This window comes from Leptinotarsa decemlineata, unplaced genomic scaffold, assembly GCF_025532065.1.
Source record: "Leptinotarsa decemlineata unplaced genomic scaffold, Ldec_3_MD MMD2_tig00000010_RagTag_RagTag, whole genome shotgun sequence".
In the NCBI taxonomy this organism is placed as follows: domain Eukaryota; kingdom Metazoa; phylum Arthropoda; class Insecta; order Coleoptera; family Chrysomelidae; genus Leptinotarsa; species Leptinotarsa decemlineata.
This window is the reverse complement of record NW_027412538.1, coordinates 13,663,410-13,685,518: the sequence shown is the minus strand read 5'-3', so window position 1 is coordinate 13,685,518 and position 22,109 is coordinate 13,663,410. Positions and strand designations below refer to the sequence as shown.

Genomic DNA, 22,109 nt, shown 5'->3' with positions numbered 1-22,109 from the left:
GCAATTAAGTACTAAATAATAATAAATAAATAATTTTATTCAAGAAATCAACAATTTGTGGAAAATTTCACACTTCCAAACAGTATGTAAGATGCATTTATTAAAAACTAATCAACTCTGCTAATCATAAGTAGTTCTTTGGTTGGTACACTCCTAACAAAAATAAATACCTATTCAAAACAGCATTAAAACAAATTTAAAACATTCAACAATTTTGATTTGCTTACAAAATCTTATTTAAAATTATTCTCAACAGCTGAGAAATAAAATGTTCATCTTGGAAATTGTCATGAAAATAAAGTATTGCGAGTCTTTTCTGGTGCTTCTTTTTAAGGAAAACAGTTGCTTGCAAATCAACCGATCAGCTTCACTTCCCACTTTTAAACCTTGACTTTGATTCCGGTATCTAAATCTAACAATTGTTTACACAATTCGTAAGTAGAAAATGAGACTGCTACCATAGGAATCGCCCTCATATAGTTTATCGACATTCCTCTATATAAACCCTTCACAATTCCATGGTCAGTGTAAATTCGGGCCAATGTTGAAAACATTCCTCTAGCGAAATGGTGAGTTTCGGGATTCATCATAGCTAGCTGCATGCGCCTGTTGAGTAATGAGTAATTTTAAATCAACTTGTGCCCGTATCATGAGACTTTTTTATATATTTGTATTATCAACAATCAACCATATCACAGAAAAAAACTAGTATTTCCTCTCCATGTTTCGCAATTTAATAATTCCATCCGAAATGTAACACAATGAATCTTATTATAAATACTATGCACAAAAATTTGAACTACTAAACTAACCAAGAAGAAAGTTTTTCAATGTGATATTCATATTTTCTATTAAATAAAAAACGAAATAGATATACAAGCATCTTTGTTATTATAAAGCCTCATCATCAATGTCAATGAGAAAATTCATTGTTTCGGAGCCCTAATTATGATATCCGAGCTTCAAAAAGTTGTAAAAAAGTAACCCAACCAATTTTTCCTTACAAGGTATCTGATATGTCAGAGTCTAAACTGAAGGAGGCGATGGAGGAGGTCAAAACTTCATACAACATGAAACAAAGCCAAGCCCACCAACAAAGGAATGGATTTGCAAATCCAAACTAATTCCTTAGTATCAACTTCGTCCACTGCTTTGCTGCAGACCACGGTCAAGATACGACACAGTTATCTTTGGCTGTGAAATCAACATGGCGTTCTTTTCCTCAAAGTGGTTCAGATCTGAAGACCGAAGTGGCCAAAAGCTTTAAATGGTAACTGTTGTAATTCAATATCGAACAAAATAAGACATGTAGCTACATCTATTGTCGCCACAGTGCAAACTATGTAGTAGTTTTATTGAAGGTTATGGACCCAGCACACTTCCACTGCACAATTACTTGGTGGGAAAGAATGTGGTGTGGCGCCATCTGACTGAAACCACACCAAGTTAATAGGTACTTCTTCTAGCAAGGCTGTCTGGGGCTATAAAGTGGGCCGTCTAATCTTCCAGGTAGCCCAATACATGTTCCATTTATTATACCAGCCCATAAATCAATACCAATACTAATAACGGGCTTTATACTGCCCAATAGTGTAAATTTTGTATGTTGAATATCCCTGTGAACCTCAAGTTTAATTAATCCGCCTATTTCAATCAGCTCCAATACTTCTGAGCATTTCTCTTCAAAATATTACTCTTTGTTGACCTCTCACTTTCAATCAATGTAATATGATCAAAATTGCAGGGTAGCCATTACGCTACCCTAAAAAAAATTGAGATTTACCTTCTCGTCACGTCTAGTGGATAACTGACGCTCTGCGCTACTGCCCCCGACAGTCCCCCGCAAATGAGTTTAGCAGGTATTGCGAGTACTAAACCGCCGGTATTTTTTTCACACGGCTTACAGGTGAACTGTGGTAGATACTTCATGCATCCGTACTTGAGGTACTCGAAACAAAAGAAGGACAATCCCGCATAAGGAACCATTCCCATAAGGGTGGGAATGAAGCCTCGGTATAGTGCAAGAATGCCTCCCTCTTCCTTGAATATGCTTGTAGCGGCGTGGGCTATACCTGTGTATATATGCTCACCGCTCACCTGAAATTTACAGAATTTACTCGTCAGTAGGTGGAAAATTTATATTCAGGATAGTAATAAAAGTAGAGAAATAGAAGGGCACCCCAAATAGAATCTACGTGATGGAAAAGGCTGATGCTACAAGAAAATCCATAATGAAATCTAAAGCAAATGGAACTTAATATATGTTAAGGTGGTATTAAATTGATTTTTATATTTTTTGTGGGTAAGACACAGTGTTTCCAAAATAAAAAAACATACTAAGGTCAGAATTGTTTGTTTCGCAATAAAAGGAAGGCATGCATAAATATCTGATGAACCTGAATCCATTTGTTAAAATAATTTGCATCATTTATATTTATATGAAAGTATATCTAACCTGGAAAGCCAGCCTGGCTCTTATTGTATCCAACGGATACGTTAATGCCACAGAAGTCAAACCAGCTCCTGCTCCTGCTAAAAATTTGTCGATGTGTGACGTTTCTCCAAAAACTCCATCCAAATATTTCTTATAGATTTCGAAAGAAGTGAATTGAGTAGCTGCATATGGAAAAATACGAACCATTTGTGCACCATTACCTGAAATAATTTGTAGCCAATTATACTCTAAAATTTACAGAATTTAAATGACTTTGTTATAATTTTTTTTCTTCTATAAATGATTTTCACTGTACCAATTGGTAGTTAAAAATCAAAAATAAACTTTTACAATGAACATGTTGATACATTTTGCAAGAATTTGGCAAAAATCTTTGGTGGTACTGGAAAAATTAGGATAATTGAATATAACTGATGATTTCAAAAATTTTCGAAAAATTCAGCAGAAATCTATAGTAGTAAGATAAAAGTGGAATTCAAGTTTTGAAAAAGCATCTTCAAAATGATAAATAAATTAGGAGCAACACATTTTGAGGCAATCCTTATCAAATGAAAAATAGAAAGTATTTATGTAACAGTTGCTCAAAAATGATCTATGAAGAAAGTCATTATGTAGATTTTCTTTTGCTCTCATTTAACAGCTTCATGAATGAAAATATACGGATATTCCAGAAATAGATCAGATACAATAAAACAACCACTCTCTCAATTAGTATTGATCTGAATAAAACTAACAAATAATGATTCAATAAGATTGAATTTTTTTGCTCCCTACAAAATTTGCATGTTTTTGTTACGCTCAGTTGTAATTTCCAAAGTAACAAATCAATCAAAATAGTTTGATTCAAGCATAACTAGAAAAAACCATTTTTTAAATCATGAAATATCAGTATAAAGTTAAATCACACAAATATTATATACCTTTGTAAAGGGCTAATGGCCCTTCGCTCTTCATAATGTGACGTATTCCTGAAATCACCCCGTGCGTTTCATGATGTCGATTGTGAGCCTGCAGAAGAATTTTCACCCTGTCCAGAGGAGCCACTGTGGTCTTTGACACCATACCTGCTATTCCTGAAAGTAAAACATATAAACCATTGATACAACTGTTTTTTTCTGAGAACTGATGAAGAATCATGGGTATATGGTTATATCGAAACCAAAGTCCAATAGTCCCAATGGAAGCGCCCAGAAAAGTCGAGACCAAAAAAAGAACGACAAATTCGATCAAATGTCAAGGTTTTGCTCACTGTTTTTTTTTCAATTACCGTGGCGTAGGGTATCAGGAGTTCTTGCCACACAGTCGTACAGTCAATAAGGAGTATCATCTTGAATAATCCACCTGCTCATTCGTCATTACTTGTTCGTAATTTTTGGCCAAAAACACAACTGTAGTCATACCTCAGCCACCGTATTCACCAGGTTTGGCTCCCTGCGATTTTTTTGCTGTTCCCAAGATTGAAGGGTAGAGTTTTGCATTAAAAACCGAACCCCTGAGAGAGCTCAAAGACATACTAAAAAGGTGCATATCAGAACTGCTTATTTTTGGAACAGACCCCATATACAATTCCATCACAAGTAACTTTTGTATGAAGTAATGTCACTGTTAAGAGGTGTGGAAGGTTGTCCTGGGAATAATCCATACAAGAAATTTTGTTTTCTGCATTATATTTGCTTTTTTTCAAATATGAAGAATGAATAAAAGAAATGGGGGTGTATTAGAAGAAGTAACTGGGCAGTAAATAGTGCATATTATGGTCTGAGAGGTTTCAAACTGTATTTTCAAATACCTTTTGAATTCTCCATTCAACAACGATGTCTATTTTTTTGTAGCTACTTGGATCTAATGGGACGAACTTTCACTTGATTAGTATACTTATTATATTAATAATTGATCACTAGACTAGTGTTGTCAATTAGTTAATAAATCTTATAAAATATCTAGCTATTAAGTGTCCTAGATTCAAATAGTGAAGATTTTTTTAATTAGAATCATCTAATCATGCCAACTCAGTCGTGGTCTTTGAGAATATTGTTTTTACAGTTCTGATATTTGGAAAATAAACTTCATTGTAATTATCAATTCATACATTGATTAAACTTAATACTAAAATCTCAAACTTACCACCACATAATAAATTCTTGCAGACCAATTCAAATTTTCTTTCAGTTTCACTTGTTAAGCTCATTTTCATCAGGTTTATTCGACTTCAAAGTTATTCCATACCTGTTGGAATTCAATGACATGAAAACTTTCTCCAGTAACATACCCAAGTGTTGAAAGTTTGTCAAATTATAATAATTAAATATAAAAATATCTAAACTTGGAGATAATAACTGCTATTATCTTTTAATTGGTTATGCCAAAATGCAGTTGAAAAAATGTGCAATTATTGCATTCTACTAGACATAGACCTGCTGCAATTTGGTGTTAACAGAATAAGTTTCATTGAGATATTGAGGAATTTAATTGCGTTAAACGACCCTGTGACCCTGACATTGGATGTTATCCTAGTAACCCAGTTTTGAATGTTTGATGTGAAAATATTCAACTACATACTCAACTATGAGTCCATTTATAGACAAATTCTCAATGAAACGTTGTACAATCACATTATAGTTGATTAACATCTGGAAATATTGAAAATCTATAAAATAATTCAAATAAAATTTAGAGGTTAGGCCGAGAATACCTCGGACGTCATGATGTTTTACGTGTTGCATATTTTCATTGTGAAAGTTTTTGTTAGTCTTCGGCGATCTCATCACCAAAAAGAAAATGCATAAGCGTTCTTGCGGCGTTTCGGACTACTTTTATAGGTTCAGTTTGAAGTAGGGCTCAAACTCTTGTTTGAACAATGAATATTTTCTCTAAATTGGATAAACAATACTTCGCTAGGAGTCCTGCTTGGAAAAAGACGTATTGATAACTATATTGCCCTTGTTTATCTAGTACCATTGTGGATTGCCACTCGATTCTGCTTCACTTCTTTTTCCACTTGGTTTGTTGTCTGATTAGAATAATCGAGTATTTAGTGACTAGTGTCTTGTTTCCTAAATCAAATTTCATGTCTCAAACTGGATTTCTCAATTTTTCTCCAAGTGCGAATGGAATATTGTCCAAATTCACTTTATTGTGACCTTATTTTACTCCCGAACAATCAGTGAACCTTTTGGCTGGATAGCCCCAGCAGCTCAGACCACTAGATGAAAAAGAAGAAGAAAAACACTCCGCTATTTTTAATGAGGTTTTGATAAAAAGGCATCTACAAATTTTAGAGATTTTTTTAATTTTAAATTTGGAGATGGCTGGAATACTGAAAACTCTCAGTTCATTTCATAATAGATTTTTGAATAAATGGTTCGTATATCAAGCGTTATTAGATAACCTAGGTAGAAGTTAACATAATTTTTGTAGCAATTCAAAAATGACATTTTTGAATATCCAAAACCCTACAAGGACACTAACTTCGGAAACACAGAATAAGCTGACTGAATTGAATATACCTGAGAAACCAAAAAAACCCTTAAGCCCTTATTTACAATTTATCCGAGAAATTCGAGCCAGTGTAGTCAAAGAAAATCCAGATTCTAGCCCAAATGACATTATCAAAAAATGTGCAGAAAAATGGAAAGCTTCTTCAGAGTTGGAAAAAGAGAAATATATCTACAAGTTCAAATCTGATTCGGAGGCGTATAATGATGATATTTTAAGATACAATGCAAGCCTCACCCAGGAACAGTTATTAGCACTTCAAGTAATGGATCGAGAAAATATGATGGAAAAACAATCTAAAAGAGTGAGAAAGGTAAAATGGTCTTACATGAGATCAAAACAACGTGCGTCTGAATTGAAAGCGGAGATATTTTTTAGGAAATATTGAAAAATTGTTTTTGGGCCTTCTACTTCTCCGTTTTACAAAAAAATGTTATTTGTATGTTTCAATTCGAAACTTCGAGATGTTAGATTTTCATGTAAGTGATATTTCGTTTCAGTGCACTTCCAGATATCACATATAGTATTCCTGTGGATCTATTTCAATTTCCTAAGGAATGTTTGGAGAACAGACTAAATGAAAAAGGTTTTCTCTTGTAATTCAATGCTCATGTAAAAGTAGTTGTTTCAAGAGCGATGTTTCTTTCAATTTGTATCTGAACAGATATGCATGATCTACATGTCTTTGTGGAGAATTTATTTTGAAGTTGATTGTTTTACTTACTTCAAAAGTTCACCAAATTTTTTGTATGAAGATGGAGAAGTAGAAAGTCAAAAAGGAAGAGGCAGTGAACATTAATAACCTCTGGATACCTGTCCTTAATTCTACAGAATCAAGGTCAGGTAATCCTATTAGGAGAAACGAAACAACGCCAACCTATGGTAATATAAAACCGGAGACAACTTCCAGCATGATAGGCTCTGCATTTGGAAAGACTAGAGCACTTCGACCATTATTTCTTTGCTTTTGATAATGTCTACCACGGTACTAGACGAAAAGTCAAGCATAAAAATCTGCAGATTACTGCCAAAATACTTGGAAAATAGCTTTAACAGCCGTAAAAGTTTGCATTCTTTGAAATAGATTATTGATACAAATTAAACCATAATAAATTCTAATGACACATACCTATCAGTGAACATTTACATTTACAGAAAAAAATTGCAGAGGGCCAAATTCTGGTGAATACGGTGGTTGAGGCATGATCACAGTGTTGTTTTTTTGGAAAAAAACTTCGTTGCCACACGTTGCTATTGGTAGATTACTAAAATGTTGTTGAATATTTTCGTTTTTCTATGTAAAAGCTAGCTAGTATAGAATTTTCAATATTATTTTTGTCTGTGAGTTTTATAAGAGGAAATTGAAATCCTAAGAGCAGAAAGATATTGTTATTCTCTATGAGGACAAGAACAAACCAGGCTATGGAAATAATCTATTTCATACCTATAGATACTCAGATTGGTGAACTTCACACTCGTTTATTGAAAAATATGTTTGAAGCATGAAGAAACTGTGTTCTTATGATTTTATAAGTAATAATAATTACTTCATAATTCTCTCATATAAATATCTATTTTTCATGTAGCTGAATAAGCAGTTCAACAAACCGAGAAAACCGATGAATGCGTACTTACTATTTTTGAAAGATAGAGGCCAAATACAGAACTTGACGGGAAAAACATTGATAGCGAATTTGTCGGGAGAATGGCACAAACTACCAAACTCTGAGAAACAGAAATACGAAGAAAAGTACTCCAAAGAACAGGAAAACTATGAAAAGGAGTTATTGGAATGGGAGAAAAAAATGTTTGCAGAAGGACATGAAGAGCTGATAAGGCCAAAATATTTAAAGGTGAGATTGTCTTAACTTGTTTCACGACCTTTGTTTTTCTGGATGTCGATAATAAATAAGTTCAGTATGTTTTTTTCTAATTCAAGTGTCTTGGTATGATTATAAGTATATAATTTATTGAACTATATCATTTCAATTTTAGATTTGGCAAAAGGAGCAACTGAAACAAATCGAACATTCCAGCAAGATCAGCAAGGCTAAGAAGGGTTCAGAATAGGGGTACGAGTGTCTTCACTTGAATTCATCCGCCAATGCGGGTGAAGACACTTCAATTAATATTGAATCTGGACAAAATACCAAAGCAAAGAACGAAAACAATCCGAAGTCTCAAAACGAAATCCGTTCAACTATCAATAGCTCTTCGAAAACTGGCCCTGGCCCAAAAAAGACTTCTAGGACTTTTCTTTATGAAAATGAGGAATGTAAAAAGGCGGAAAGGCGAGAAGATGACCAGAAGGAAATTTTTAAAGGCAAAGCAGTCGGGCAAGATCCTAACGATGACGGAGTTGGATTCTACAAGAATAAGACAAAATGTGCCAGTGAAAGATTAGAAAATGTTTCGTCAGAGAAACAAACTAGTTTGATGAATTTATTTCGGAAGTTATTCAAGTTTTAAATTCAATTTTGATTGTTTTGAATACATTAGTTGTCTTTTATTAACGGTATTGCTTTGTGATTTCAGAATTCAATTCTTATTACATTGAATATTACAGCAAAAATAAATATATACCCAACGAAACTATCCGTCAGGTCATATTGAAACTGAAGGGATTTAGGCTTGCATTGTATATATTTTTGTTGTAAATTGGCGTGATTTTGACTTTCTAATTCATGAATATAAATGATTTTCTATGATTCTGTTTGATTGATAAAATTTCAAGCGGAAGTTATTTTCTAGAAAATCTCGAAATATTTATCACTCCCAACTTACCTACACCATAGGTTCTGGTAAATTCCTGTTAAAAATAATTTTTCACGGCTAATACCACGCTGAACATTGAATTATATCTGCCAGACTGACCCCTCACAGGAGTCAGCTGAAATCAATCGATTAGATGACTTCTGAGTGTCTTGGCTACTAGATCATGCATTGAACTAAACATTTGCAAAATTTAGCTCAATTATCATGTCAGAAATATGCTGCATAGTGAATAACATGATTATACTTGTATTTACAAATACTTTGTTACTGGCCGATCGCCCTGGTTGCCGAGGCCAGCAAATGAAAAAAAAAGAAGAAGATTTATTCTTATTTTTTTTCAAATCAAAATCTAACCATACTTCAATATGAAATTTACCGCGAAGAATAAGTATTGGGCTGTTTGAAAAGTGTTGACAGTTTTTATGAGTCTACTGTAATATCAGAGAATACTTATTCAATTCGATCAAAATAAGTGCCATTTCCAGTGCAGTTTCGCCAACACCAATTGATTAATTGAGAGCTCGTGATTTGATGAAATCGACGAACGCAATTTTTGCTGGGTCCTGATTGGCGAAGGTTCTCTAGGAAGAAAAATAAAACAAAATCGAACAATTTTCATTCAGATTATATATTTTTTTGTTCATTTTCGAAATTCAACATCCTCAAGAAATAGTTTTCAGGTTGATCATTTATTCTCTAAAGTACATCATGCAAGCATTTACATCATGCAGGCAGCTGATATAACCTTGTCCCTTACAGGATTTGCGAGAGGACAACAACAAATATTTGTGTAACATCTACTTCATTACTCAACGTTTTTGGAATAAAAATGATTTTTTACAATCGTAAATAGTAAAGAGAAAGAGTTTGGTTGGTACAAAACACACAATTTTAGGCCTTCCTACCCTGTCACGGGGCTAAGATAACGATAGTTTCTGAAAGAATAATATCTGTATCTACCAGAGCATAGTAATCAATGCGTATTCAGTGCAATAATATAAATAAAATCATAAAGAGTAAGTAATATTGACTAGAATATTTCTATCACCATTCCATTAATCAATTTTCGACATTTTCAACTTTTTTTTTGCATGTTTTGTAACTTTTTATGGCACATATAACAATATAACATTCAGCAAAAGTCGCACAGACTGTGAAGGTAGAGAGTAAATAATTTTCGTTCACTACGGCCTCCACCCCATAATCACCTTTTTGAAAGGTACGAATATACCATGATATGGTTCACTACAAAAGAAAACAAGTATAAAATAATCGATTCTAAAATTCAACTTGTGATACAACTCACCACTGAAAATACCTTCTGTTGTTGTAAGATCCGTCGCAATATCCGTCCGGATTGCTCAACTGAACCCCAACAAACTGCTCGTCCTGAGAAATCATCGCTCCGATATACCTGACCCGGCCGCCTCTGACCCTGCCTTCCGGTGTAATGACTTTGACCCAATGATCCAACTTCAAATCGCGTGAGACGCGAGGCAGAAACGGTTGCCAGCCTGATGGAGGAACGTTGTCACGAGCAGGCTCCGGTGCTGAAGCCCTCCTTGATCCTGATTTGGTTTTCACGCCACTGTCGAGGCAAACGATTCTATCATATATTTCAACTAGTAGTTTTTCAAAAACTAATTGGAAAATTTTTAAGAATGTCATGCTGTTTCAGTTACATTAACAAATTTATAAAGTTTGGCTGACACTGTCTTAAACAAACCTGTAATTCGACGCGACTATATCCCTTCCCGTCATGATGCAGTCGATCGATCTTCTCAGGTAGTTCTCCGCTTCTTCGACCAGACTGTCTGTTGAGTCTCCACTGTCGACAGTTGCCCAGTCCCCCCTCAATTCTGGCAGGGAGCCGTTGGCGAATCTCACCCTGGATGGCGGCTGTTTCACAAAAACTTTCTTCGACGGAGACACTGGAGCAGAGCAACGTCTAGGGGGTGCTGGAGGCGACAACGGATACATACTACTGTATCGAGAGTGTGGTTGACTGCATTCGCTAGTAGACGCTGTATTTGCCCAAGTGAATTTTTGTGACTGAATTCAAATATTTTTCAATTAATTTAATACTGCCAAATGGTTGGAAAAATTAGAAGTATGAAAAATCTCTCAAAATAGTCCCAGCGGTACCTGTCCTGGACTAGGGCAACAACGAATTCTGTGTTGAAACCGCTGTGGTGATAGCAATACTCGAAAGATATGATACAAGAGATCCGTCTATCTACATTAGTCTTTCTCAAAGTGGGCGCCTATATGGCCTATATGGGGGCAATAAATGGCACAGAGAAGATTGGGGGGCGTTGAAGCGGTTTAGGGGGCGATGGCTAATTTTAAAATGTTTTTTGCTTTTAATACAAACTTTACCGCTCCTTTACGCTTAACGCGCGTTTCCTCGTGTTACGCCATCTAGGGGACTAGAAAATAACTATTTCCGATAGTTGTCAAACTGTACAATAGATGGCGGTAAGCTACAATGCGAAGCGAAAAGTTTCTAGTCTCCATTCTCGAAAGTAAAAGGCCCGCCCGATGCCTTATATAAAAGCGCGCGCGCCAAAATTATCTCGGCAGCAAAAAAAAGAAGAAACGGCAGTATAGCACAAATCCACATTCGCCTATGTGCCTTCTTTGAATAAAATGCATTCAGATAAAAAAGACAAAAGTGGGACTTATTTTCAAGAACTGGAAAAGAAACACTCAGGTCAGCCAACTGTGTCATAACTTTTTTCAGCAGCTTCTAAACAAGACGACAACAGACTCCCAGCTTCCTACAATATCTCTTTGCTAATTACTCAAACAGGTAAACCTCACACTATTGGAGCGGATTCAATTTTACCGGCAATAAAAGAAGTGATAACTACTGTGCTCCATAAACCAGCGGCAGATATACGAAAAATTCCTTTGAGCAATAGTTCCGTGCAAAGACGAATTGATGAGATGGCTGAAAACATTGAGGAGTCATTGTGCAATCATCTGAATACTTCTAAATTCTCAATTCGATTAGAAAAAACAACAAAACTGTCTGAAAAAGCGTACAAGAAGACTGGCCTACCTCAAGGCTCAATACTGGGTCCGCTCTTCTTTTTGGTGTATATCAATGATTTGGCAAATAAAAGCCCAACAATCTTTTGGATTCAATTCCAATACTGAAGCCATCTTGTGTTAGTGTAATCAACCTGTTTCTTGTTCTTCAGAAACAAAGAATATTCTCTCTCTACTTCAGGTTAGGTACATCTGGGAATACTTCTGTAGATTTATTATTAAAAACGAATATATTCAACAACTTACCGCATATCCCGGCGAATAGAGGTCTGTAGTTTTGAGAAACTGTCCGTAAGCGGGTGTTGTGCCGGCTGGTTTCACATTAGGGGGGAACAAATGATCGGCAGACCTTGACAGTTCAGGAACCATGCTGGTGAAACCGATGTCGGATAATAAAACGCGTCTCGCTTCAACAGTTTTATCCGACAGCCGGAGACGGGATCCCGGAAGAGGATACTTTGAAGGGAGGGTGGTGAAATGATCCCCCAATCTTGCCTTAAAAAATTGAAAAATTGAAAAACGATTGTGAATCCTACACTGCCATAGGATGACAAGGAAATATATTGCAATCAACAAGTACCATGTATTTTAGAACTTGGGTTCTAAATCATCTTAATGTATGACCATCAGTTCCCTCACACCCCCATATGACTGAGAGGAATGATATTTGAACTAGCTAACCCAAAAACCATTGAAGGTTATCCGGATATACATCCAGTGGGGACCAATGACTAATGGACCATTAGTCATTGGTCCCCACTAATGGAAATACAGGTGCAACTATACCCACAGCTTTGGTACTTGCCAATTTTCAAACTAGCAGTCAAAATTTTGTGCCGACAACTCACTTTATTAGCTAAACTACTCTCAGATCTCCAAGATGAGTTTGGAAGAGCAGATATATCGGTTTGGGCTCCGGATTCTTTCCTCACTGCATTGGAATGTGTTAAAATTGGTCTAGTTTTTCTGCCTACTGTGAGTCCTTTCGAGAGAGCTTCCCTAAAAAAATTGAAGTGTAACATTATGAGTTAGCTCATGTACTAACTGTTGAAACTATCACCGACAATGTACTAGTACTATTAGGTTGTTTCAAAGGTTTTCTTTACTTTGAAATGTAATATCTCAGAGGGCTGCCACTCGTACTAATAACGTCCTATTTGAAAAATAGACAGCAATGTGTCACTGAAAGGGATACTGATGGAAATATAATGAAATCAGAAATGCTATTTATCGTAAGAGGTGTACCCCGGGGGTCAGTGTTGGGCCCACTACTGTACTCTCTTTACATCAACAATATGCCTGAAGCTGTTGATGAATATACGGTTCAGTATGCCGATGACTGTTCTGTGGTTTTCAGTTCAACCGATCACAACCATCTACAGGCGAATATCTTTTAAAAGCTGAAGATTCTGAAGGAGTACTTTACATCACACATTCTCAAACTGAACAAAAACAAGGCACAAATCATATCTTTTACCCAAAACGGCACAAATAATACTTTTAATGATGGTGTTACTACTTTAGAACCAGCTACCCACACACAAAAAATATTCATATTGCAAAAACGGTGTCTCAGAAAAATATTTAACCTTTCTCAGAGAGACAGCTGTAAAAAAAATATTCGTAGAGTAACAGGTCAAAGAAAATATATCTCTTTTTGCGACTCATGATTGGAACCATACCCACAACACACGAATATAAAGACACATTTGACCTATCTTCAAAAAAATACCCTTTTTCAATCATTAATATTTATAACAAGATACCTGAATGTCTCAGAACTTTGTCTTCTATGATCATGAGGAATAAATTGAAAACTTTGCTTTTCTCCAAAGCTTATTATTCACTGGAAGAATTCTTCAATGATAATTTGAACTGATGTTGTTCGCGTTGAATATTTCATGTCGAATCATTCTGCATTGTGATGTAGTTTAGTCTCTTTTGAACCCTACATACAGATGTTTATGTTCGTGTTCTGTATCTAATATAATAATATTACTTTAAGTAAATTGACTGTGATAACCTTGTTATTCATACATCTGTGGCCAATTATGTTCTTAACCAATATTATATTGATTGAATAATCTCCAAACAGCTGAAACATCTACACTAACTAACATAATGCGTCACCGATCAATCAACCAAACATTTATTGAATCAGTTTTCCTTCACAATCACATTAGACAAAAAAAACATCATTATAAAATACTGGCTGATTCAACAGGTCAAACAAACAAAAAAAAGTCAATATAAAACATAAAACATACATAAAAAAAGTAATAAGCCACATTTATGATGCACTGTTTGGAACCTTTGTTGTAGTAATGAATAATACTGGAGTTTTTTCCCAACACCAAATCGTTATTTTCCAACACTTCGACACGTGTTTTGATCACCAAGTGATCATCTTCAAAGAGGAAGATTAAACTGTTTAAACGGATTAAACTGTTTAAACTGAGGAAGATTAAACTGTTTAAACAGAGGAAGATTAAACTGTTTAAACTGAGGAAGATAAAACTGTTTAATCAGTTTAAACAGTTTAATCTTCCTCTTTGAAGATGATCACTTGGTGATCGAAACACGTGTCGAAGTGTTGAAAAATAACGATTTGGTGTTGGGAAAAAACTCCAGTAATATTAATAAGCTACAGTCAAATTAGGATTCAAGGAGAAACTCATCCACAGAGTAGTATGCTTTTTGCAATAGAAAAATCTTGAGTCGCCTTTTAAAGACATTGATATTTGAGTATTCAATGTCATCACTAAGCTTTTTATATAGCTTAACCACACAGCACATGGGGTGATTTCTTTGATACTGTCAATCTACTATAGGGTTGATGTAGTTGGGTTATTTCTGGTGAAATGATCATGGATTTGCTCATTTCCAGGAATAATTGAAATATTGTTTTTTATATATATCAGAGCTTGGTAGATATATAAACTAGGCATTGTTAATAAACTATAACGAATGAATAATGGCCTGCAGTGTTCACTTAGAGATGCACCGGCCAGAATTCTGATTACCTTTTTCTGAATAACAAAAACTTCATCCGCTTTAGCTGATAAGTCCCACTGTTCAAGACCATAGGAAATTACTGACTGAATTAAACTGTGGTATAAAAGCTTGAGAACATCAAAAGAGACTGTTTGTTTTAACCGACGAAGTAAATATATGTTTACTGAGCTTCACTTTGACACTATCAACATGGAACTTCCAGGTACGTTTATCAACACCTAAGAATTTAGTACAATTAACTTGATGTAAAGTTTCATTATTCAATCTAACCAAATAGCTTTCAACAATTGTTGTATTTTTAGTAACAAAGTTGAGAATTTGAGGTTTAGCAGAATTTAGCCTCAGAACATACCACACAATCCCTCAAACGAACTGCTGTATGAAACTACAAAAGTGAAACCTATAAAGGAAAGACTATCAGACATAGGAAACCGTTTCACAAAAAAAGAAACTAACTGGGAGACCCTGTATGCATTACGTAGGGAAAAAGCTGAAGGACAACCAATCAAATTCAAATACCCAGGAAAAACTATTTGTGAAAACGTCAAATCACTTCCATAATTTATGGAAGTGATCTAATGTATCTGTCTATTATGTGAGCATATGTAAAAATCACTGTAAATATTTAAAAATCGTTGAAGACTTTGGTCAAAGGCCCTTTGGTATTCGCCAATAAATGAAATTCAGTGTTATTATTATTAATATTATTCATTGAGAGGAGCTACAACAATACAAGGCATTGAAATGGACAAAACTTTTGAAACAATCTATTAGTAGGGGGTTGCAAAGGTGTGACTGTTTAAATTTTGCGAAGTGACACCTCAAGACCCCTTTTAATTTAAATAATTTGTATATCTTGCAATAGTTTTTTATCCAAATTCACCGAAACATACCTGTTTTACCGAGAAAACGTTTTTTTAGAAAGAACCATAAGGAATCAAAAAAAGATGTTGTCTATCCTAGGAAAATAGAGATCCAGGAAAAAAAAACAAATTTTTTCAACAGTCAAACTCTCCTATGTAGTCAGTAATATTTAATGAATTTACTTAGTCATATTACCTGTGCAGAAGTGGTCTGTATTGGATAGGATTAGGACACGTATTTCTTCTTCCTGCTGCATATTCAACGTCATGAATACCACACTTAGAAATATCAGTTTCTTCTATCCTTATTCTTTCCTCAAATCTATCGAAACTCTCATCTTTCTCCAGCGACCTGTTTTCAAAACTCGAATCTTGAAAGGAATAGTAACTTTTCAAACTCTTTTCCTGATTTATAGAAGTGTCAGATTTCGAATCACAGATTTGTGAATTCTCTCTTTTGTAATCGAGAGACTGAAAATTGCTGTTCTCTTGATTCTCACTGTCGAAATTATCATTGAATACGTCGTCATCTAGTTCTCTGTCAGAAACATCAAGATTTTGATCAATTTCGCTGGCATGTAATTGTAGTAAATTAGAAGTTTGCTGTGCCAAGTCCCCGTTGTCGATAGACACAAGCTGCCCTTTGAAATCTGAATCCTTAGTATCATCAGTCGTGAATATCAACTCGATATCGTCCACCTCTTCAGTCTGATCCAAATCGTTATGGGGACTGTTTGGTTCCTCCTCAACTATGTTATTTTCTGTTGGCGGTTTTGTGTTTTGATCTCTTTTACTCATGTTGGCTTCTTCGCACACTCCTAAACTGATTTCTCGACTGATGTGGCTGGACAAATCAGAAAAGCTGAATGTCTTGGAGAACTGAAATCTCTCCGATGCTTCTTTCAGAGACTTTATCACAGTCAAACTTTCTAATGATCTAGAATTCCTTCTAGGCCCAGTCACTTCAGTTTTGACTGAAATTCTAGCTTCTAAGTTGTGACGGCATCTCTTAGGACTTTGCTTTGGAGATAGTATAGTTACCTTTTTTGTTTTTAGCCTTGGACTATCAGTGTTCGAAATATTTGGTTTATCGACATTGCAAATTCCATCCCTGGGGGTTCTTTCTTCACATACTACCACGGGGGCCTCTTAAACGAAATTAATATTCAGTTATTCTTTGAAATACATTTTTTTGTGGAGGACAGAATACTTCTTACTATTTTTTTCCATAATGTATGATGCCGTCATGTATATTTGTGTTGTATCATACATTCAGAGGAAAATAAAATCAATTATTCTATAAAGGTTTGCAAAATTATAACAAGTTGCCAATAAAAATTAAAAATTGTGAAAATTTTGTATAATTAAGAAAAACTTGTTAAATTTTTGTACAAAATAACATTTACTTCTGAGTAATAATTTGATAACTGTATTAAAATATTCATTCTAGTTTTTTCTTTCATCATATCAACTTGTCACATCAACACCTTATGATTTTGTTTTGAAGTTTTTCTATTGGTTTCAATACTAATACTGAATATTGAATTTTGGAATATGCTGACGAAAAATAAATCAATTTAAAGTATTTTTATGGTACATTTCTTATTTAAAAAAAAAACAAGCCATTTTTCTTCTTATTGTTTCAATATGTCGTCTCCTTGATACATTTTCATCTAGAATAAGATCACAAGAAATATAGAACTGAGAGTGTACTTAATATTTTCATTATGGGATTCAATTGGATATTTTAAATCAATTGATATAGACCTCTTTGATATGAACATATATGAAGGTTTCTGAAAATTCGGTGACATTTTATGACATTGAAGCCGTAAAAATATTTGATAAAGGTCTTTTGAAATATCAATTTTGATTTCTTGTACACTATTTCCATTTTGAATTGTAGTGGTGTCATCAGCAAACATTTGTAATTTATCAAACCGATTTCTGTAGCCAAAGAATTGAAATATATAAGTAACAAAACAGGTCCAAGTATTGATCCATGTAGTACCCCATATATTATATTTTTTGGAATTAAATATGTCGCCCATATATTCATATTGCTACCTATTCAATAAATAATTTTAAAACAATTATAAACTAAACCTCGGATACTTATGCATCATTTTCAGAAGAATTTCATGACCCACATTATCAAATGCTTTGTTTAAGTGTAATGAAAGAACTTCACATTATTTGTTTGGATCTAAATCTAGTTGAAATTGGGTGGCATCTAATACTGTGGACTCTGTGTCACTATTTTTTAAAAAATCTGTATTGCCCATCATAAAATAATTTTGTCGTTTCGATATTCAAAAAATCTCAACAATTTCAGATAAACTGGTGAAACTGAAATTGGTCTATAATTAATTTGATCTTTTCTACCTGCTTTAAATAATGGTTTTACTTTGGCAAGTTACTTTGGATTAGTAAAAAACTTTTATGCGATACTTTAATTTTATCAATATTCAACTACTGCGATATCTTCTATGGCCCTTAAAATGTTCAACAGAAGATAATTGCATCTGCCTATCATCGTGAATAACCTCAGAATAAATCAAAAACCTTAATATCTACTGAAGTTAACATACCCACAGAGGCAATGCACATGATACAGGTATCAGAATTTGGAATGAAAAACTATCCCACAGCATAAAACCAAACAGTTTGAGCGATCCTTCTTTTATCAGGCTGCCAACCTTAATAATATTGAAAAAAAATAAGACACCTTTCTTTATTATATTTCAGACACAGGTTTGAAAAATGTGCCTGAATAAACAGAGATCTTGAACTCGAGAAGTAAAAAAAACAGTGTATTGAAATTTTCCCTATTTATTTTTCAACAGACACCTGAATTAATTTTTCTCGTATGTATCAAATTATGGCATACCTTCCAAACTTATTTTAAATGGTTCGTTGAAGAATAAATGAAACTTTGAAAGAGTTCTTTCAGATTCCTGCAAGCTATTAGTACAAATACCCTACCCTTTACCGGCTCAGTATCACTGCAGTTGATTGCTTTATATCCAGTACAGTCAGTTTTGCTACAATTCTCAGTCTTTTCCAAATCACCGTGAAGTAACAATTTTCGCCTCAAAATATGATTCTCTAAAGACAAGGCCTGTATAGCCTCCTGTACCGACTCGATAGGCCACGCTTTGCTTTTCAAATCTGAAATGACGCTCCTACTTTCTTCCAGAGCTGCCCTTAGGGCAACTACCGTTTGATGAAGAGCTCTTACAGTCTCCAGTCCTGGCCCCCTTTCATTCTGCTCTCCATCGTCCATTTTAGTAGTTGGAGTTTGAGCTCATCCATGCTGCAATAACTTGGGTACCAAAACTATATCACCATTATTATTTCACTGTCATGCTTGATTCTCTCTCCAAAGTTTATTAATTTCTGAAGGAAAAAAAAATATTAGGGTTGATATAAAGGAATAATTTCATTACTCTTACTAACAGTAAAGTCATGTTTAATGAAATGCTTGGCAACCTAGTAAACAACTTAATTCCTTGGTATTATCCCAAGTGTTATTATGTGAACAGACATCCATAGAGACATCATTGAAATATCAAAACATTAGGAATCAATATCAAGATTCAAGTCAACCCCGGGATTTTATCTATTACATGATCATAGATATACGACCTATCGTACTTGTCACTGTTTCACCGTTCTTTTGACAGAATCTGGAACGTATGTTTTGAATTACGTTACGTTGTTGTGATCTATGTTTTGAATAGAATGACAAATACAAAGTGTGGTTGAGTATCAAAGAACACAGAACCACTAATTCGTTTTTAAAAATCTGGAGTCGTGCAACCAAATGCAGTTTTGATACCCGTTATCACAGTCAATGTAGCGAAATACATTAACGAACGCTCTATTCTATCTGGAATGACAACTTTAGTTTTTATAAATGATCGGTGGAGCAACAGAACTGCGTTTTACTGCAGGAGTAGTAAGAATTGCACTGCTCATGAAAAGACACCGTGTAACATTATGCTTCTTTTAATAATTACTAGGGATTTATTGACAGAAAAATGAAGTCTAGCATTAAAAAGTGTCAGAATTATTTTGTCAACTGCTGTTGTGTATTTGTGGGTTAAGGTATCACAGATTACATGAACGTTTGTAATCTGTGACAATGTTTACATTATTAACTTCGGTGTCAAATTTGATCACTACAGAATATTAATTTCATTTGTATTGATGTTATTATACAGCATCTGGTTTTCAACAAACATTTTTTTCATAGTGATATCTTGCAGTGACCGAATTGAGGTTATTTGTTACATTTGGGTGTCAACAACATCGACTGCTTTGGTCTTTAGCCTTGTGTTCTGACTACTCTATGTCAATAACTTCTCAAGCCACCTAGGAAGAATAATGGTTATTCGCACTCCGTTAGCCATGTAATGAAACATCCCTAACATGCGCCACTCATCGCTATTACATTGTTAATCTATGTTCCCAATTATTTAATTGATGAAATGAGACAAAAAAATAGAAAAAGAAAAGTCTAGAATAAACTATTTCTGTTGAACAAAATTCTGAACAACGCCAAACGCCAATAGAGACTGCTTCATGATAACATGACCTTGATAGGGTATGGTGTCATTTCTGTGTTCTGTGATAGCAAAGGGTACACCATCGACATAATATCGGTGGGGTACACTAACTAACCAGTTGGTGTACTCTATGACATGTGACACTATCACTATGACATTTGACATGCTAATCTCAATGTCACTATTCTCAATTCTCACACATTTTTACCTAAATTAAAGGTTCATAAATATATGGATATCCTTTGATTTCGAAAAAAATTTCATGAAAATATGAGTGCTAGGTATACCGACAACAATATGGCTAATGGTAATATATCTATAGGATTAAAGTTTTGGACATGATTTACTACCCCAACATTATTTTATATCTAATAGCACTTCTATTAAAATACTTTAAATATGTCAGTGTTTGGTAGGTCCACACAAAACAAAGAAAGAAAGATCAAGGTCGCGATCCCCACGAAGAAGAGAAGAAAAATTTGAAATAAAAAGGGAAAATTTGGGTGAAGATGGAGAAAAGGAAAAAAAAGTTGAAAACATTGGTCTTGGGGCCAAGAATAGGCTGAAAAGTATGAGCATCCAAATGAAACTTGGCTCAGTAAAGAAAGAAGTAACATCAAAACCAAAACTCAGCGTTGCGGCAGCATTTAATCAAGATAGTGATAGTGAGCCGGAAGAGATGCCTCCTCAAGCTAGAATGAGAATGAGGAATATCGGAAGGTGATATTTTTTATCTGGCTAGTTTTGAAGTTGTTCTTCATTTTGTAGTTATCTTTAAATGTTGGAATCTGGTAATTCAGAAGTTTAATTTTAAATTATGAACTTCTTTATTTGTCATAGTCATATAAATTCTCAGATATATTGACCTTTCAATACCTAATTCTTTCAGTAGTTTCTAGCATGTTCAAATCAGTTTAACCAATGATCAGCCGTCACACCCTCACAAAAGACAACCCTCGAAAGTTAAAACTTGTGATAGCTAAGAATTAACAAGGTCTTACGTTTCAATTGTACAATTCCTATGTTTATAAAGAACCCTTTTTCAGCTCTCTATTTCTCCAGTAATATAGAGACAATAGGAAACTTCCCAACAAGGATATTGAAATTAACAAATATTAATAGAAGTTTCGAGAAAATATGCTGATCATCCACAGATTTTTTGTCCCATTCAAATTAAAAGAAAATAGTCTCTTATTATTTGAAGAGGTAGTCAAAAAAAAACGATATTTTTTTAATAATTCTATAGTTGACTTTTCACATGATACATACAGTATTTAATTTTTTTGTTCTCTTCACCAATCTTGAGCATAATATGAAAATATATCAGGTAATTCCTTTTTCGTTGTATACAACCACTAATATAAAAACATTTTCAGAGATACGCCGACATCTTCAGGGCCCAATTCTTTTGGAAAGACTAAACAAGGATTTTCAGATGCACAAAAGTTGTTTGAGAAATCTTTAAAAGATGCAATGAATAGTGCTTTAGCTGACGATTAGTGTTATAGAAAATACCTAGGATTCTTTTATTACCCCCTCTAGTCTGAAGGGTATTTTATCTGTCGGTACAATCTGATTGTGTAATTTCTTGAAGCTGATTTTTCTCTCTTGACTTTGTATCATTTTAAATATTTTTTTAATCAAATTGAATAGTTACTGTTGTAAATTTCAAATATCTACGAGCAACTTACTCAATTCACAAAATTATAGGTTTTATTTGTCTGATTGAACTAATTGAACTAAGAACATTTTTTGAAATATATGTTAAGGTATGTTTGTAGTTGTCATTCGTTGAATAAAAAGTTTAAGAAATAAATATTTAGAAATTGTTTCTCAAAACAATGTGGGGTTTCTGATGTTCAGTTTCTTAAGAGTCTCATG

At 34.2% G+C, this 22,109-nt stretch overlaps 4 protein-coding genes across 8 annotated transcripts; 2 read left to right on the top strand and 2 right to left on the bottom strand.

The window, feature by feature from the left end:
• Positions 1-73: 73 nt before the first annotated feature.
• Positions 74-5,147, bottom strand: LOC111504150 (solute carrier family 25 member 16). Of its 2 annotated transcripts, none has more exons than XM_074171531.1 (6): positions 5,015-5,147; positions 4,580-4,681; positions 3,376-3,528; positions 2,456-2,655; positions 1,784-2,097; positions 74-606 (listed from the first exon to the last, which is right to left on the bottom strand). In XM_074171531.1, exons 2-6 carry the CDS (start codon positions 4,647-4,649, stop codon positions 381-383), a joined length of 963 nt encoding a protein of 320 aa, XP_074027632.1. In that variant the 5' UTR covers positions 4,650-4,681; positions 5,015-5,147; the 3' UTR covers positions 74-380. The 2 variants fall into 2 exon arrangements, with proteins under 2 accessions (XP_074027632.1, XP_074027633.1); XM_074171532.1 differs by having other exon boundaries at positions 5,020-5,147.
• A 507-nt stretch (positions 5,148-5,654) lies between these two features.
• TFAM (mitochondrial transcription factor A) lies at positions 5,655-8,658 on the top strand. Its single transcript, XM_023158652.2, has 4 exons — positions 5,655-5,815; positions 5,873-6,263; positions 7,537-7,803; positions 7,946-8,658. Exons 1-4 carry the CDS (start codon positions 5,760-5,762, stop codon positions 8,018-8,020), a joined length of 789 nt encoding a protein of 262 aa, XP_023014420.2. The 5' UTR covers positions 5,655-5,759; the 3' UTR covers positions 8,021-8,658.
• Positions 8,659-9,337: 679 nt separating this feature from the next.
• LOC111504149 (uncharacterized) lies at positions 9,338-19,342 on the bottom strand. 4 transcript variants are annotated; one of them, XM_023158649.2, is made up of 8 exons: positions 19,117-19,342; positions 18,650-19,056; positions 15,854-16,803; positions 12,628-12,778; positions 12,026-12,274; positions 10,452-10,777; positions 10,032-10,313; positions 9,338-9,970 (listed from the first exon to the last, which is right to left on the bottom strand). In XM_023158649.2, exons 2-8 carry the CDS (start codon positions 18,941-18,943, stop codon positions 9,910-9,912), a joined length of 2,313 nt encoding a protein of 770 aa, XP_023014417.2. In that variant the 5' UTR covers positions 18,944-19,056; positions 19,117-19,342; the 3' UTR covers positions 9,338-9,909. The 4 variants fall into 4 exon arrangements, with proteins under 4 accessions (XP_023014417.2, XP_023014416.2, XP_023014415.2 ...); XM_023158648.2 differs by having other exon boundaries at positions 15,854-16,805; positions 18,643-19,056; positions 19,113-19,341; XM_023158647.2 differs by having other exon boundaries at positions 15,854-16,805; positions 18,643-19,056; positions 19,117-19,341.
• A 1,033-nt stretch (positions 19,343-20,375) lies between these two features.
• LOC111504148 (PEST proteolytic signal-containing nuclear protein) lies at positions 20,376-22,002 on the top strand. Its single transcript, XM_023158645.2, has 3 exons — positions 20,376-20,535; positions 20,645-20,948; positions 21,605-22,002. The coding sequence occupies exons 1-3, from the start codon at positions 20,499-20,501 to the stop codon at positions 21,726-21,728; spliced, it is 465 nt and encodes a 154-aa protein (XP_023014413.1). The 5' UTR covers positions 20,376-20,498; the 3' UTR covers positions 21,729-22,002.
• Positions 22,003-22,109: the final 107 nt, after the last annotated feature.

Coding starts and splice junctions, on each gene's coding strand:
- LOC111504148 (XM_023158645.2), top strand. CDS start 20,499: ATGAGTGCTAGGTATACCGACAACAATATGGCTAATG. Junction 20,536..20,644: donor CGACAACAATATGGCTAATG/GTAATATATCTA, acceptor AGTGTTTGGTAG/GTCCACACAAAACAAAGAAA. Junction 20,949..21,604: donor AGAATGAGGAATATCGGAAG/GTGATATTTTTT, acceptor AAACATTTTCAG/AGATACGCCGACATCTTCAG.
- LOC111504150 (XM_074171531.1), bottom strand. CDS start 4,649: ATGAAAATGAGCTTAACAAGTGAAACTGAAAGAAAATTTGAATTGGTC. Junction 3,529..4,579: donor CAAGAATTTATTATGTGGTG/GTAAGTTTGAGA, acceptor TTTTACTTTCAG/GAATAGCAGGTATGGTGTCA. Junction 2,098..2,455: donor GAGCCAGGCTGGCTTTCCAG/GTTAGATATACT, acceptor TGTAAATTTCAG/GTGAGCGGTGAGCATATATA.
- LOC111504149 (XM_023158648.2), bottom strand. CDS start 18,943: ATGGACGATGGAGAGCAGAATGAAAGGGGGCCAGGACTGGAGACTGTA. Junction 16,806..18,642: donor TGATACTGAGCCGGTAAAGG/GTAGGGTATTTG, acceptor ATTTCGTTTAAG/AGGCCCCCGTGGTAGTATGT. Junction 9,971..10,031: donor AACAGAAGGTATTTTCAGTG/GTGAGTTGTATC, acceptor TTTCTTTTGTAG/TGAACCATATCATGGTATAT.
- TFAM (XM_023158652.2), top strand. CDS start 5,760: ATGGCTGGAATACTGAAAACTCTCAGTTCATTTCATAATAGATTTTTG. Junction 5,816..5,872: donor AATAGATTTTTGAATAAATG/GTTCGTATATCA, acceptor TAATTTTTGTAG/CAATTCAAAAATGACATTTT. Junction 7,804..7,945: donor TAAGGCCAAAATATTTAAAG/GTGAGATTGTCT, acceptor TTTCAATTTTAG/ATTTGGCAAAAGGAGCAACT.